This window comes from Hippocampus comes, unplaced genomic scaffold (assembly GCF_001891065.2).
Source record: "Hippocampus comes isolate QL1 unplaced genomic scaffold, H_comes_QL1_v1.1 scaffold73, whole genome shotgun sequence".
NCBI classification, from domain to species: domain Eukaryota; kingdom Metazoa; phylum Chordata; class Actinopteri; order Syngnathiformes; family Syngnathidae; genus Hippocampus; species Hippocampus comes.
Window position 1 is genome coordinate 516262 of NW_017806238.1, and position 13364 is coordinate 529625.

General features: G+C 41.8%; 1 protein-coding gene across 4 annotated transcripts in view; it reads right to left on the minus strand.

Moving 5' to 3' along the window:
* Positions 1–11463, minus strand: part of phf14 (PHD finger protein 14) — a 77955-nt gene extending 66492 nt beyond the window's left edge. For 2 of the 4 annotated variants that reach the window (XM_019857291.1, XM_019857294.1), the window contains exons 1-5: positions 11355–11462; positions 9350–9460; positions 4096–4871; positions 3770–3905; positions 1417–1576 (exon numbers count right to left, since the gene is read on the minus strand). In XM_019857291.1, the coding sequence (XP_019712850.1) occupies positions 1417–1576; positions 3770–3905; positions 4096–4871; positions 9350–9460; position 11355 (1184 nt within the window). In that variant the 5' untranslated portion in view covers positions 11356–11462. Of the gene's footprint in view, positions 1–1416; positions 1577–3769; positions 3906–4095; positions 4872–9349; positions 9461–11354 lie in introns of all 4 variants that reach the window. The other 2 variants (XM_019857292.1, XM_019857293.1) reach the window with 2 other exon arrangements.
* Positions 11464–13364: the final 1901 nt, after the last annotated feature.

Below are 13364 nucleotides of genomic sequence, written 5' to 3' on the forward strand. Positions count from 1 at the left end.
GGTTTTCAGTCAATTAAATTTGGTTCAATAAACAATATGTGGTTATTTTTAAAATTTTCAATGAACATTCGATCAGTCCGGCCCTCGGCTTGCAGCAAAAATTTTTATCTGGCCCTCCGTCCATTTGACTTTGACACCCCTGTTTTAGACTTTTTCACGTTTACAAAGCCACATAGTAATCCTGGGGATTTGTCAAATGTAACAGCAATGGCTGACTTTCATACGACACAATGGAACATTTCGGTATTTTTAGTGGTGGCACTTTATGAGTTACAGTAACACAAACAGCTTTCAGACAGCAATTTGTGCATCTGCAGCGACAGTGCGTGACTAATGCCTTGCAAAAAGCGTTGCGCAGAGCATGTGTGAAGAAAAAAAAAAGAAAAAAAAAACATCCACTTGTCCCAGGACAAGGTCTCTTTTTTTGGGAGATGATCAGTATTGACCACTAAGCAAACGACGACGCAGCCGCACTGAGTCATGATAAATAGCGTATTTTCCACACGACAAGGCGCACCTAAAAGCATTCAATTTTCTCAAAAGCTGACAGTGCGCCCTTGAATCCAATGCGCCTAATATAAAGAGATGCCATTTGTATTTGTCCGTTGTTTCATGTCCGTGTTTGTGACCAGTTTGCATTTCGCTTTTGTTACAGCTGCAGCAGTTGTGAAGGCTCTAAATAAATAAAGCTGTATTGTATTGTATTCCCTATAGCGTAGCTCTATCTAGTGGATGCATAACGCAACCGCAGCCACTATTGCAGCTTTTATTCTATGTGGCTTGTAATGAATGCAGTGCGCACTATACACGAAAACAGTTTAAAAAAAAGGCCATGCATTGAAGGTGCGTCTTAAAATCCGAAGCACCTTATCGCGCAGAAAATACGGTACAAATTAGACAAACACTTCTAAATAACAATGGAATCGTGACATCCTTACATTTTAAGACATGAAATATTCAATCAAAGATTTTGGTTGTCCCAGACTTGAGTTTGGTGTCACACAATTTCAAATGCAGATTGAAGGGAAGAGAATCCAAAGTCCAATATAGAGATATCCATCTCGAGCAAGCAACCGCTTCACAGTTTAATTTGCTGTGTTTTTCATGCTCTACTGAAGTAGTAAATTTGGCTGCAGCCTGGCTAAGGAGCACTATCAGCGATAACGTGGCTGAAGTCTCCACGCTTCACAAAACACACTCTTTTCTCTTATTCCCTTTATTTCACTCTATCCTCTTCCTCCTCTCATTCCTCTACCAGCCTCATCCCTAAGTCCATTTTCTCTTCTGGAGCTGAACATAAGTACAATTCAAATAACCTATGCCAGACGATACCATTTGTATTTGATTTTGCATACATTTCATTTGCGGCCCCGAAATGGCGTATCTCCAATGGGTCTTCCTGCCAGCGTACCCTACCTCCCGGCATCTGTCTCTTTGAAGATACCATCCTGGTTGGGGCAAAGCTCGCAGCTTGGCATCACTCCATTCTTACAGGCGTCACAAAACCAAGGTTCTGTTGAGTTCTCTGATGCTGAGCTCATTATGGAGTCACTCTCCCCATCAACGCCATAACACCCTGAAAGTACAGAAAATCTTTTATGTGACAGCAATTCAAACGTAACGGAATCTTTTTAAAAGCGCAACACTGTACAATTAGTGTTTCTCTTTTTCATAAGCAAATGATAGCTAATTGATTTCATTTTACTAATTACTTTTGTTATCAACGTTTTAGGACGCCAACAGTGTTCAGCTGTTGACCAAATTATTTGTGTTAGGAGGAACCTTGGCATGTCCAAACATTAGAGTCCATCGCCGTGCGTCCGGATCCTTCTGGTAATTTAAACCTGCCAATCTCATGTAACCCTGCAGCAATACCAATTGTTTGAGTAAAGAAATTAAGTCTAACAGAAGCAAGAGAAACAAAAGCAAAATCCTTCGAAAATCCTTCTCCAAATTTCCTGGGGTCAGTGATCCCATTGCTATGGTGATGCGGTTGCTATGGTAGCGATTACAGATGCGAGAGTGGTCCGTCATTACAAATGAGGGCAGTCTGCCTCTGTTGAGGAGATAACGCTAACTTCTAATTCAGTCTACTATCCTTGAGGCATTTGGAGCAATGAGAAACTCTCACAAATCAAAAACTTAGTTTTCTACATGCCCACTGGGTGCTTTCCTAGAGTCCGAGTGCCCATCAAAAGCAAGAATTGCAGCATAGTAATTTATTCAGCTTGACACTTTTTTTGGTGCATGCATGGCCATTTCTGATAGAGAACATTTGCAATGTCTCAATATGGCCTGAACTCCTTTCTAAATTTTAAGGGTCTGTCACAATAATTTTTACTTCTTTCTTTTTATTTAGTTTTGCGTGTGTGTGTGTGTGTGTGTGTGTGTGTGTGTGTGTGTGTGTGTGTGTGTGTGTGTGTATGTGTGTGTGTGAGACTGACTTAAACGGTTGCAAATGGCAGGGGGATCCGTCAGGCATGTATCGCGCCTTTTGCCCAAAGACAGCTAAGCTCCACCCTACCGATGAATTAATGAATACTAGATCTATATGGATGGATGGATCACTTGAAGGTCACAACATGTCTTGGCTGTGACCTACTGCATGAGCAAGCAACCAACCAGATGGTACTGTGGGCCGGCCAGTCCTGGAGAATAGTCACAGCAGACAAAGAGGCTTGCAGCGGCCATCAGATCCAAAATTACCCTGTTTATAATTGATTGCTTGTCACCTGTCACATTACCGTATTTTTCACACTATAAGGCACTTTCGGAGTATAAGGCGCACCTTCAATGAATGGCCTATTTTAAAACTGTTTCATATATTGGGCACACTATAAGGCACATAGAAGCTACAATAGTGGCTGCAGTTGCATTATGCATCCACTAGATGGGGCTAGGCTAAATGCTATACAATACAATACAGCTTTATTCATATAGAGCCCTGGCTACAGTTGAGTTATGTATGTTATACATCCACTAGAAGGAGCTATGCTAAAGGGAATACAACACAATCCAGCTTTATTTATATAGAGCCTTCACAACCACTGCAGTTGGTGCGCCGTATAGAGCGGAAAATACGGTAATTAAAAAAGGCAAATGCAGATAATCACCAAAATGCCAAATATCGTCCCCGATAAATGGTCTGGCCAATAATCGGTCTATCACCAATATAAAGCAATGGGAAGTATATTATTGACATTGATGCATACAGTGGTGGCTTATAATAGACACAAATTATAGATTACATGAAACTGTCCATTTTTGTTCAGCATTATCAAGCCCAATCTTGTTGGCCAAATTCCCTCCACTGTGGCGGGAATAAGAATATTGCTAACATGAAGACCACTGTTGCTATTGTTGTCTTTCAAATAGCGCCGACATTTCCCCCATCAAAATTAGTGCTGGTCGACTCATGCTGCTGAGAAGGCGCAACCATCAAGCACAGATTATTCTACTTTGACGAATGTCAGAGCCAAAACGCTGAGAACAGTCCACAACGGGTCTACACGGGGGACAACAAACACCATATGACAAAAATTAAATGATGAAAAAAAACAGCAGACGGCTCCCTACTATTGAGCATTGGTCTGGAACGCCTCAAGAATTTAATAAAAATACTTCGGTAGCTCCTGGCTCAGAACCACTTTGTGAAAGTCCCAAAAGACAATCACCAGGGAGTCCGCCAACCGATGTGAAGAGCACCTTCAGCTATTTCATATTTTAACAATCAATTCATCGAAATAAAGTAGAATGAAGAGAATCTTACCTTCGTGCACAGTAACACCACAATTGTCACATTGAATGATCTCATCTGCATCTTCGCTGTTGTCTCCCAGGCAAACTGAGCAGATGAGGATTTGCTGAGCGCTCCAGGTTTGGGACCGATCTAACAAGGCATCCTGCTGAATCACATTAAAAAAAAAAAAAAAAAAAAAAAACAGGTCAACTGTGGCGCTGCTGAACCCTTCTAATCATATTTTCAACTGAAAAATCCAACATCCACTGAACATACGCTCCAAAAATGGCATGTTAAAAAGTACAAACACCTCCATAAAGCAGTCCAAAGGCACAGGTTAAACAAGATATCCTTACCTCATTTCCTTTTCCCTGGGACATGCTGTCATTTGTTAATTCTTCGTCAAACGCATTGGTACTCTTAGCCTTTTTCTTGGGTTTCTTCGCCTCCTTGTCACTCTCACTGCTACTGTTGTTTTCGTCATCATCTTCCTTATCGTCCTCATCCTCGCCGTCATCATCTGCATCCTCGTCGTCATCGTCGTCGTCGTCGTCATTATCGTCCTTGTCGTCGTCGTCATCATCGTCGTCGTCATCACCGTCATTATCATCTGCGGTGGCGCCGTCACCATCCTCTGTGCCGCCTCCTTTCTGGGTGGCAGCCTTGCTTTTCTTCTTCCCCGCTGCGGGTCTCCAGTCATTGTCGTCCTCGCTGTCGTAGTCATCCATTTCATTCAGCTCCTCCATGGTTGTAAAGTCAAGCTGTGGACGGTTCCGGCGAAAGTTCCATTTTTTGGGCTCAGTTTCATCAGTATTATCGCTTCCGGGCCCAGACGTCAAGGTCGAGGCACTACCACCCTCTGCGCTGGACTCAAGCTCCAAAACCTTCTTGCTCTTTCGTCTGCTTTTGGGTGGGCTGACAGCGGGGGTGTCTTTCGCTGAGGCATCTGAAGAGCTTTGCTGTTTTGACTTCTCTTCATCTTCAGCCAGGTTGTCCTCAGTGGTCAGATCTTTGGGCTCTTCTTCATCCGTACCGTTATCTATAGACCCTACATTGTCTGATTCACTTTCGGAACCTGCAGCACTTGGTTTCGAACCTTCCTCATCACTGCCGTTGCCGGTTCCATCCGATCCTATTAGAACACAAGACAAATGGAAAATTAGACATCCAAACTTCGAAGTTTGGATTCTGCAGTGTTTTAAAACTCGGTTGATTTAGCTGTCCGAACAATCATCCAGACCACTCTAAACATGGTCTCAGCTCACTTCTCTCAAGACTGTAGAGAAGGGGTGGCCAACCAGTCAGTGACTAAGAGCCAATTTTTTTACTGTGTTACTGCAAAGAGCCACATCATACACATGGGCACACAAACATCACCGCATCCCTTCCTTGCGCACACACACGCAGACACGGAGACCTCTGCTCAGACAGATTTATTGTAAATGTCACACACCAAATGATAATGACAGAAATTCCTCCTCCCGACCCTCGCGGTCGACTTGGGACCAGTCCACTGGCTCCTGGTCGATCGCGATCGAGGTATTGGGTACCCCTGCTTTAAAATCTGAGGTAATTTGCTGACTAGCTTAGCGCTTAGCGCCGTTGTTTGCGCATGAGCGATGATTCAGTTGTCATCTGACTGGTTGCCCTCTATGTCAATCAAGTAACGGGATCGATGATAGGCTGACATCATAAATTCTGCTGTCCTTCGCGCCGTTGTTTGAATGGCAGCGCCACTGCTGAAGCGTTTTTGACGCTTGTCATGTGAAAGCCCGGGAGCCGCATTGAACCAGCCAAAGAGCCGCATGCGGCTCGCGAGCCACGGGTTGACCACCCATGGTATAAATAAAGATGTATTGTATGGTAATGTATTCCTGTAGCGTAGCGCCATCTAGTGGATGCATAGCGCAACCACAGCCACTATTGTAGCTTCTATGCGCCTTATAATGCAATGCGCCCGATATATGAAAACAGTTATAAAATAGGCCATTCATTGAAGGTAATCCGAAGCACCTTATAGTGCAGAAAATACGATGCTAGTGTGAAATGCTTGCCGCAAAACAGATCATATGACCATAGCTCTAACCTGCCAGAAGGCTCTTTTTTTTTTTTTTTGTATTTATTACCTCCTTGTGTATTTTAATTTGCAGACAGTGGTGAAATTCCTTTAAAATTGAAATGGAAATATCAGTCCACATAATCAAATCCACCAGTATTGACATGGCAGTAATGTAATGAAACTGATGATGCTGCCTTCAGCTATTGCCAAAATCACACTGATACCTCTAAAATGAAAAGAAATACTTTTTTCTTTTATGATCTCATGAGAGGAAATTCAACTCCCACTACCGATGTGTACCTTCACATCAGGAGGAGCTGGACAAAGTGGGTAGGGAGAAGGAAGTCTGAGCTCCCCTGCTTCAGCTTCCCCTAAAATGTCAAAAAGTAAGTGCTCAAATATATGTGTGACCATACAATTGTGTGGACACGTCATTGACTAAATATGCGCTACAACACGCTCAACTTTTATTCCGAATCAGCTTCTTATTACTGGTTACGACGCGGCTCACTTCTCATTCATTGCCGCAGCTTCACTGTGCTTTAAACTGTGTGGACGCTGAGCGTCGATTGCGCGGACGCTGGGCGTCTCGAGAGTTCAGGTTAGGTTGTCCCAATGCATTGAAACGAGACGAGTCATTGGATAAATGTTGGTTTTGTCCCGCCCATCGGACACTCAGCGTCTCTGGGAATCTATGGACAGTGGGCGTTTATGGGCTGGCCAGGAAGCTCAGCTTTTCTGCATGATGATTGTATGATCTGTCTGAGGCTGAATCTCTTTTTGATTGACAGCGAAATGAGCCAATCACCGATCTTATGGTGAAGGCATCGTTTTCATTTTTTTGAAAAGGAACGGAGAGCAGAATTCACAGACACATTTTATGATGTAGGCCGAAATTGAGCTTCCCCTCCTTGACAGACCAGCATCTGCCACTGACACAATGAAACCAAAGACCAAAAATTTGCAAAGGTAAATTTGGCAAGCTGTACAGAGACGAGGTGCAGAGACTGTTCCCGTTGGTCAGTCCCTGAGCCAATCAGGATGCAGAACACAATTCACTGTTAAAAAAAAAAAAAAAGCATGAAAAAAACTGCACTAAAAAAAATCCGTGAAACAGCGAAGCCGCGGAAGGTGAACCGCGTTATAGCGAGGGTTCACTGTATATCAGGAGCATCAAATTTTGAGAAAATGGAATGCTTTTAGATGCGCCTTATAGTGCGGCAAATACGGTACCTTGTGAATGGCACAAAAACCAAAACTGCCTGCACAGTACTGCATAGCATTACAAACAATTCCATGCAATCACAACAAGGCAACTGGCAATACAGTAACTTTCATTGAAAAAAAAATTTTTTTTTTTTTTTTTGCTTATTTTCCCCAAATGTTCTGCACTGACATGCTCTGCAACATCAAAGTACAGTATGTGATAAAACAAAAAAAAAAACTCATGAAAGTCAGATGAGAAATGACCAAGTTATGATTTATTTAGAACAAACAGGCAGTGTCGCTCATGGGGTAGTGGTACACTTGCCAGACTTGTGTGCAGGCAGTGTGAGATCGCTTCCCACTCGGTGACCGTGTGAACGTGAGTGTGTATGGTTGCTCCTCTCTACATGTGCCCTGCGATTGACTGGCGACCATTTTCAGACGATAGTCCGCCTTTCACCTGGAGTCAGCTGGGAAAGGCTCCAGCAACCCCTTCGACCCTCTTCAGGATACGCGGCGTCGAGAATGGCTGGATGAATGGGTGAACATGCAGTGCCTTTGATGTGACCGTTGCACCCACCAATGCGGCGGCCATATTAAGCACGTCAATTAAGGAATTGCGACAGCGCACTAACGTATCCAGTCTTCTATTCCGTATCCGTGGTTCTAACATTACAGTGAATAAATTACAAAATTATTTAAATGAAAGTTACCTGATTTTCCGCACTAAAAGGCACACTGGATTATGAGGCGCACCTTGAATGAATGGCCTATATTTTAATTTTTTTCATATATTGCACGCACTGGACTATAAGGCGCAATCTCCAATGCATCCACTAGATGGAGCTACAGGTACGTCTTTGTCCGTCTCCGTGCCTTCTCTTCTTCCGTTTGACTCAAGAGGCGTTCATGACCGCCTCCAAAAAATGCAAATTAACGATTACTTCAATGAAACTACGAAAATTGAAAATACAGTCATGCATCAAAACAGAAAATCGCAAAATAAATTCTATAGCCACGTAGCTGCAACAGAACGATCAGATGTCAGTAAATTTGATCTTAGTTTTACGGTTTGGTGCCTACTACCATCTTTGTTACTGATTATTGCTTTATTGTTGTATATAGTTGCTCCATGTACAGCACTTTGTATGCAGCAATGGCTGTTTGAAAGTGCTCTATAAATACAGTTGAGTTGAGTTAAATTGGAGGAGACTGGACTGTCTCAGAAGTGTTTGTTTATTCCTTTGTTGTGTACTGTATTGACAAACAAGGATATCACAAAATAAATTCTGTAGTGGGGTCATAGAATTTATTTTGTGATTTCCTCGCTTGATTACAGTGAATAAATTACAAAATTATTTAAATGAAAGTTACCTTATTTTCCGCACTAAAAGGCACACTGGATTATGAGGCGCACCTTCAATTAATGGCCTATATTTTAAGTTTTTTTGCATTTTTTTGATGCATTATTTTCTATTTTCGTAGTTTCTTTGAAGGAATAGTTCATTTACGTTTTTCCGAGGCGGTCATGAACGCCTCTCGAGTCGAACGGAAGAAGAGAAGGCACGGAGACGGACAAAGACGTACCTGGATTTGTTGAGACTGTGAAAACCATTAATAAAGTGTGCGTTTTAAAAACAACAACACTTTTTTCCGAGCTGCAACAAAAACGTATTTAATAAAGCAGCGACACAGTTCACTGAACCAACAGCAAGTTATAACATTGCAAGCATGTCTCCAGCAAGGAGCCATATTGGGGTCGACGTATTACCGTAATGACCATACACAAGGCGCATTGGATTTTAAGGCGCCCGGTGAGCTTTTTAAGAAAATGGAAGACTTTTTGGTGCGCCCTATAGTGCGCAAAATACGGTAATTGAATTTACAGTTTTTAATGTGATCCTCATTGTTAGCCTTAATATAAGATTAACGTAGAGCTAGCAAAAAAACTGAATCAGCCACACTGTGCATCCTTTTTATATGTTTGTGCGCCACTATCGTACTGCTTCGAACCACCTTGCAGGCTATGCATCGCATCCTTTTTGGTACATGCTCCCAAACTTTCAAGCTCCATTGCTGGCAGTTAGCCATACGACTGTTTTTCCACTTACATCACAGCTAACACGCAATATCGCTACCGTGCCTGTGAATGAACGAACAGAACGACAGAGACTCAAAACTAAATGATGTTGATTATGAAATGAATTGTTGACTTTATCGTGACTAGTCAACTGAATTTGACAGCAAACCTTCGCATGTCCTGTTACACTATAAGACTGTGCGGCAATGTGCAAGACTGCATTCAAAGTCGAGAAATAGAACCGATCATGAAAACGAATGCATACCTGAGGCATCTCCAACTTCAAAGTCACTGTCGTCTGAGCTGTTATAATCCAAGGCATCGAGAAGAGAAGCAGCCAGCGGTTTCACCTGACGGCGCTTTAAACCACGGTCCACTAACATGAAACAGTTGCAGAAAATATAGTTAGGTTTTCACTTTTTACAATCATGGCTTTACAATAAAAGCAGTGGTAGGAAATTAACTGTCCCAGAAAATATTCTGTGGTCTCTTTGAATCAATAACCAATTAGCATCAAGCAAATCTACTTTGTTTTTTAATTGTAATCAGTTGCAAAAGAAAGCACAAATTCAATGTGTTGTTGGTTAACATGGAAGAGTGATAACCAATAAGGTTTAAAATTGCAACTGTAAGGACCTAACAACCTATTGTTTAACATTTGACCACTTTCAAAATTCGTGGACTTCATTTTCATATATTGCCATAAATAAAACGCAGTTATTGCAATTTTAAACGGTGCCACATTTATCTATGTATTTTTTTAGGAAAATGCACTGTGGGATGAGCAGCAGAGCTTATTAGGAATTTATTTTGCTCTTCCCATGACCCTTGTTTTGTGCTTCTGGTACCCCTTGTGAGCATGGGCCCCGTTACAGTGATCAGTAGGTGGTTGCCCATAGACCTGCCATGTCAAATGTGACTGAATGTGATAGGTCTTGTATGATTCTGCAACGTAAAGCTGCTTTTCCTCCAAACCAAGTTGCATCATTGGTTGGTGTGATGAAAACAATATGTTTTCATGTAAAGTGTGTGAAAAAGAAGGAAACTCAAATGCTTTCACAGAGAGGGAAGTCAAGGGTTGTTTATTTCAAAACAACAAAATAATGCCAACAAGTATGTCTGGTTTTGAACCATGTTTGTGTCGTCTGCACACATTTTACCCGTATAAAATCAGATATGGTGCTGAAGAGAGAGTTGGAGAATCACTTCAAATTTTACTGAACATTTTTGAACACTGCAATTGTGCGCTTTCAAGGATTCTGGAATCCACGTAATCCCACAATGCACATTGTTTGATGTCCTCTGTCATGTCACGATGACTGCCAAAGACAGATGGTGAAGTTCATGTTTTTATTCCGTGGCACACTTTTCATCAAGTACATCTCTGGAGGATCAGTAATAATGTCACAGTCCTCAATCCTGAGCGATGACTAGGTTAGGGCTGTCACTATTCAATATTTTGAGAATAGATTCAAAGATTGACGAAAAAATTGACTCTGCATTAAAATGGTAGGGTAATACAATAAACAGTATGAGACCAAACGCCACGAAATAGTGTTACAAATGACAACAAAGAAGTAGATTGTTTCTTTGTTGGAAACGCAAATGTACTTACGTTGAGTGTTAGTTATTCTTGCATTTTCAGCAACATTACTTTAAAACCATGAGATGCATATTTTAGTTATAGCCTGGCAAATTAACTGCCATCAATCTATGTTGACGTGCATCCTACATGCGCACACTCGATTATAGCCTGAGGAGAGCTCAGCTAACGTTACACGTTTTAGCTTTCGTTTGAGCACCGCGCTGGTTAACATTCGCATGACCGTGCACGGTGAACCAACGAAGACAATTCACGACAACCTGCACAATTATTACTACGGCAATAATTCGTGCACTATTCTTGTCTATCACATTGGTGAACCAATCAGGTTGCGCAAGCTAACCACAACATAGCCAGCATTAGCAACTGTCGTTGGTAAACTACCGGCAGAGTAATGAATAAAATTGAGCACACTTCGCGTGCATTGGATATGTATGATTATCAAGAAAAAACTTTAGGTGGGACAATGCTGCTCCAGTGAACACCAACGGCAGTCGGAAAAAAAAAGCAGCGACTAATTCCTATTCCGAGAATGCATGTTTTAGCCGGCTAACAGCTAATTCGAACAAATGCAGCTGGACAGCGCTAATCCTGTCTTTGAAAAATGTGGCACGGTCGTACGTCATTTCAGATAAATGATTGTAGAGAGCAGGACTTGATCACTTACTTTGAACTGTTTGTTCGTATTTCTACATTAAACGGAGGCAGGTTTCCTTCGGCAGCAAGCGTGGACAATGGAAAACAGAAGTGACGTCGTTGTAGCGGCTGGGTACTGTTGCCATAGGGACTGACTGCCGAGATCACGACTCAGTGGAGCTCTGATTCGGTAATTTAATAAAAACCGACCAAGGTAAACCCCCCCATAAATTAAATATGAAAATGTAAAATCACAGCAATAATAATATTTTTAAAATGGCATGACATGTAATCTGAACACGTATACAGTAAATATCATTCAGCATGTCGTCTTTGAGCCACTGGTGAAAAGGACATTTTGATTCGCTCCTCTTTCATCTATAACTGGTTCAAACAACAAAGTGTATGAAGGAAAAGTGGCTAAGATTGCACGACTGTCTGTGTCTTGTGTTGTGTTGTATTATTTTGTCATTTTATGTTCTTTTGATGGCGGTGTGTTGTGAAGTTGAGATGGAAGATTTGACAATAAAGTTGTACTTGACGTGTTTCCCGTGACGTCACGTTACTCTGGGCACGCCCCTTTCAAATTACAGTACAGTCAGACCTCGGTTTTCGTCCACAATCCGTTCCAGAAGGCTGTTCGAAAACCGAAATTGTTCGAAAACCGAAACCACGCTCTTTTTAAAATAAAAATGTTTACTGAACACGTCTGCTCCCAATGGAAAGCAACACATGGAAGCGTCACTTCCTCGTGTAAGGAAGGCGAGAGTAGTCCAATAGTGCATTCAAGTGCGCTCAGTTTGTTCGAGAACCGAAAGTGGTTCGTCATCCGAGGCATAAAAAACCTCGAACTTTTTGGTCGAAAACCGAATTGGTCGAGAACCGAGACGTTCGAAAACCGAGGTTTGACTGTATTTTGGTTGGTCAGTCGTAATGTTATTTTAAAGGTCCTTAAGGATCCGCAACCTAAGCTATGCTACAATATATTGATTCCTTAAAAACTTATATCGGTGAGATTTTTTTTTTTTAAGACGCAATCGTCATTTACGTACATTGTTTCAGAAAGACCTCATTCTGTCACGGTTGATCTGTTTGGGACCAAGAGGCGGCTCTGTAGGGCTCCTCTTGCAGCGGCACACCTGTTGGTCATCATGTCAGTAGTACGTTTGTACGTTTTCTGTTAAAGGACTCCCGGCCCGGCCACTCAGTGTCAGGTCATTGTTTCTGTTGCTGACTTTGTTCCTATTGGTGTTTTGCTTCTGCCATGGGTTTTGTTTGTTACTTTGGATTCTTGTTGTACCCAGGACTTTGTTTGGTCTAGATTTAGTTTCCTCAATATTTTGTGAATACAGTTTGTCAAGTTCACCCTGCTCCTCCCTCCTGCCTGCTTTGTGGAGTCCTCCCCCACCGTTGATGACACATTCATTCCAATGTGGTTTCTTGTTGAAAAATTCTTGTTAATTTACATTGATTGGATACATTTTTGCAGTTCACCTGAAAAATATTGTTTAAAAAAAAAAGCATACAAATAATTCACAGGTTTTGCCCAAATCAGAATATTGATCCATATATTTAAGGTGCATCGGATTACAAGGCGCACTGTCGGTTTATCAGAAAATTGAACGCTTTTAGATGCACTTTATAGTGCGGAAAATACTGTAGTTCCTAGGATCATTGGGACACATATCCTTCCAACATGACAAGGTGAGGGCTCAGTGAGGGGTTGGCTATTATAAGCTGTACAAAATATGCTTGACATTTCCAACAAAGCAGATGTACTGCAGAAAGCAACCATGTGGCAAAGAGTAAGACAGAATGTGTATTTCATGTATGATTTAGGCGTTTGCAGAAGCAGCAAGAAATTTACTGCAATATCTGCGCGAGGGGTTAAACCTATGAGAAGCTGCCCCTCCAGAGCTATCAGTCAGCTCGATGAGAGATAGGACAGAAGCAATTTCAGCGAGAGCAAGAATAACACCAGGTTTGAAAATAAAAACGTTACATTAAGGCTGAACCATGTCAAGTATGGTTTAAAAGCTCA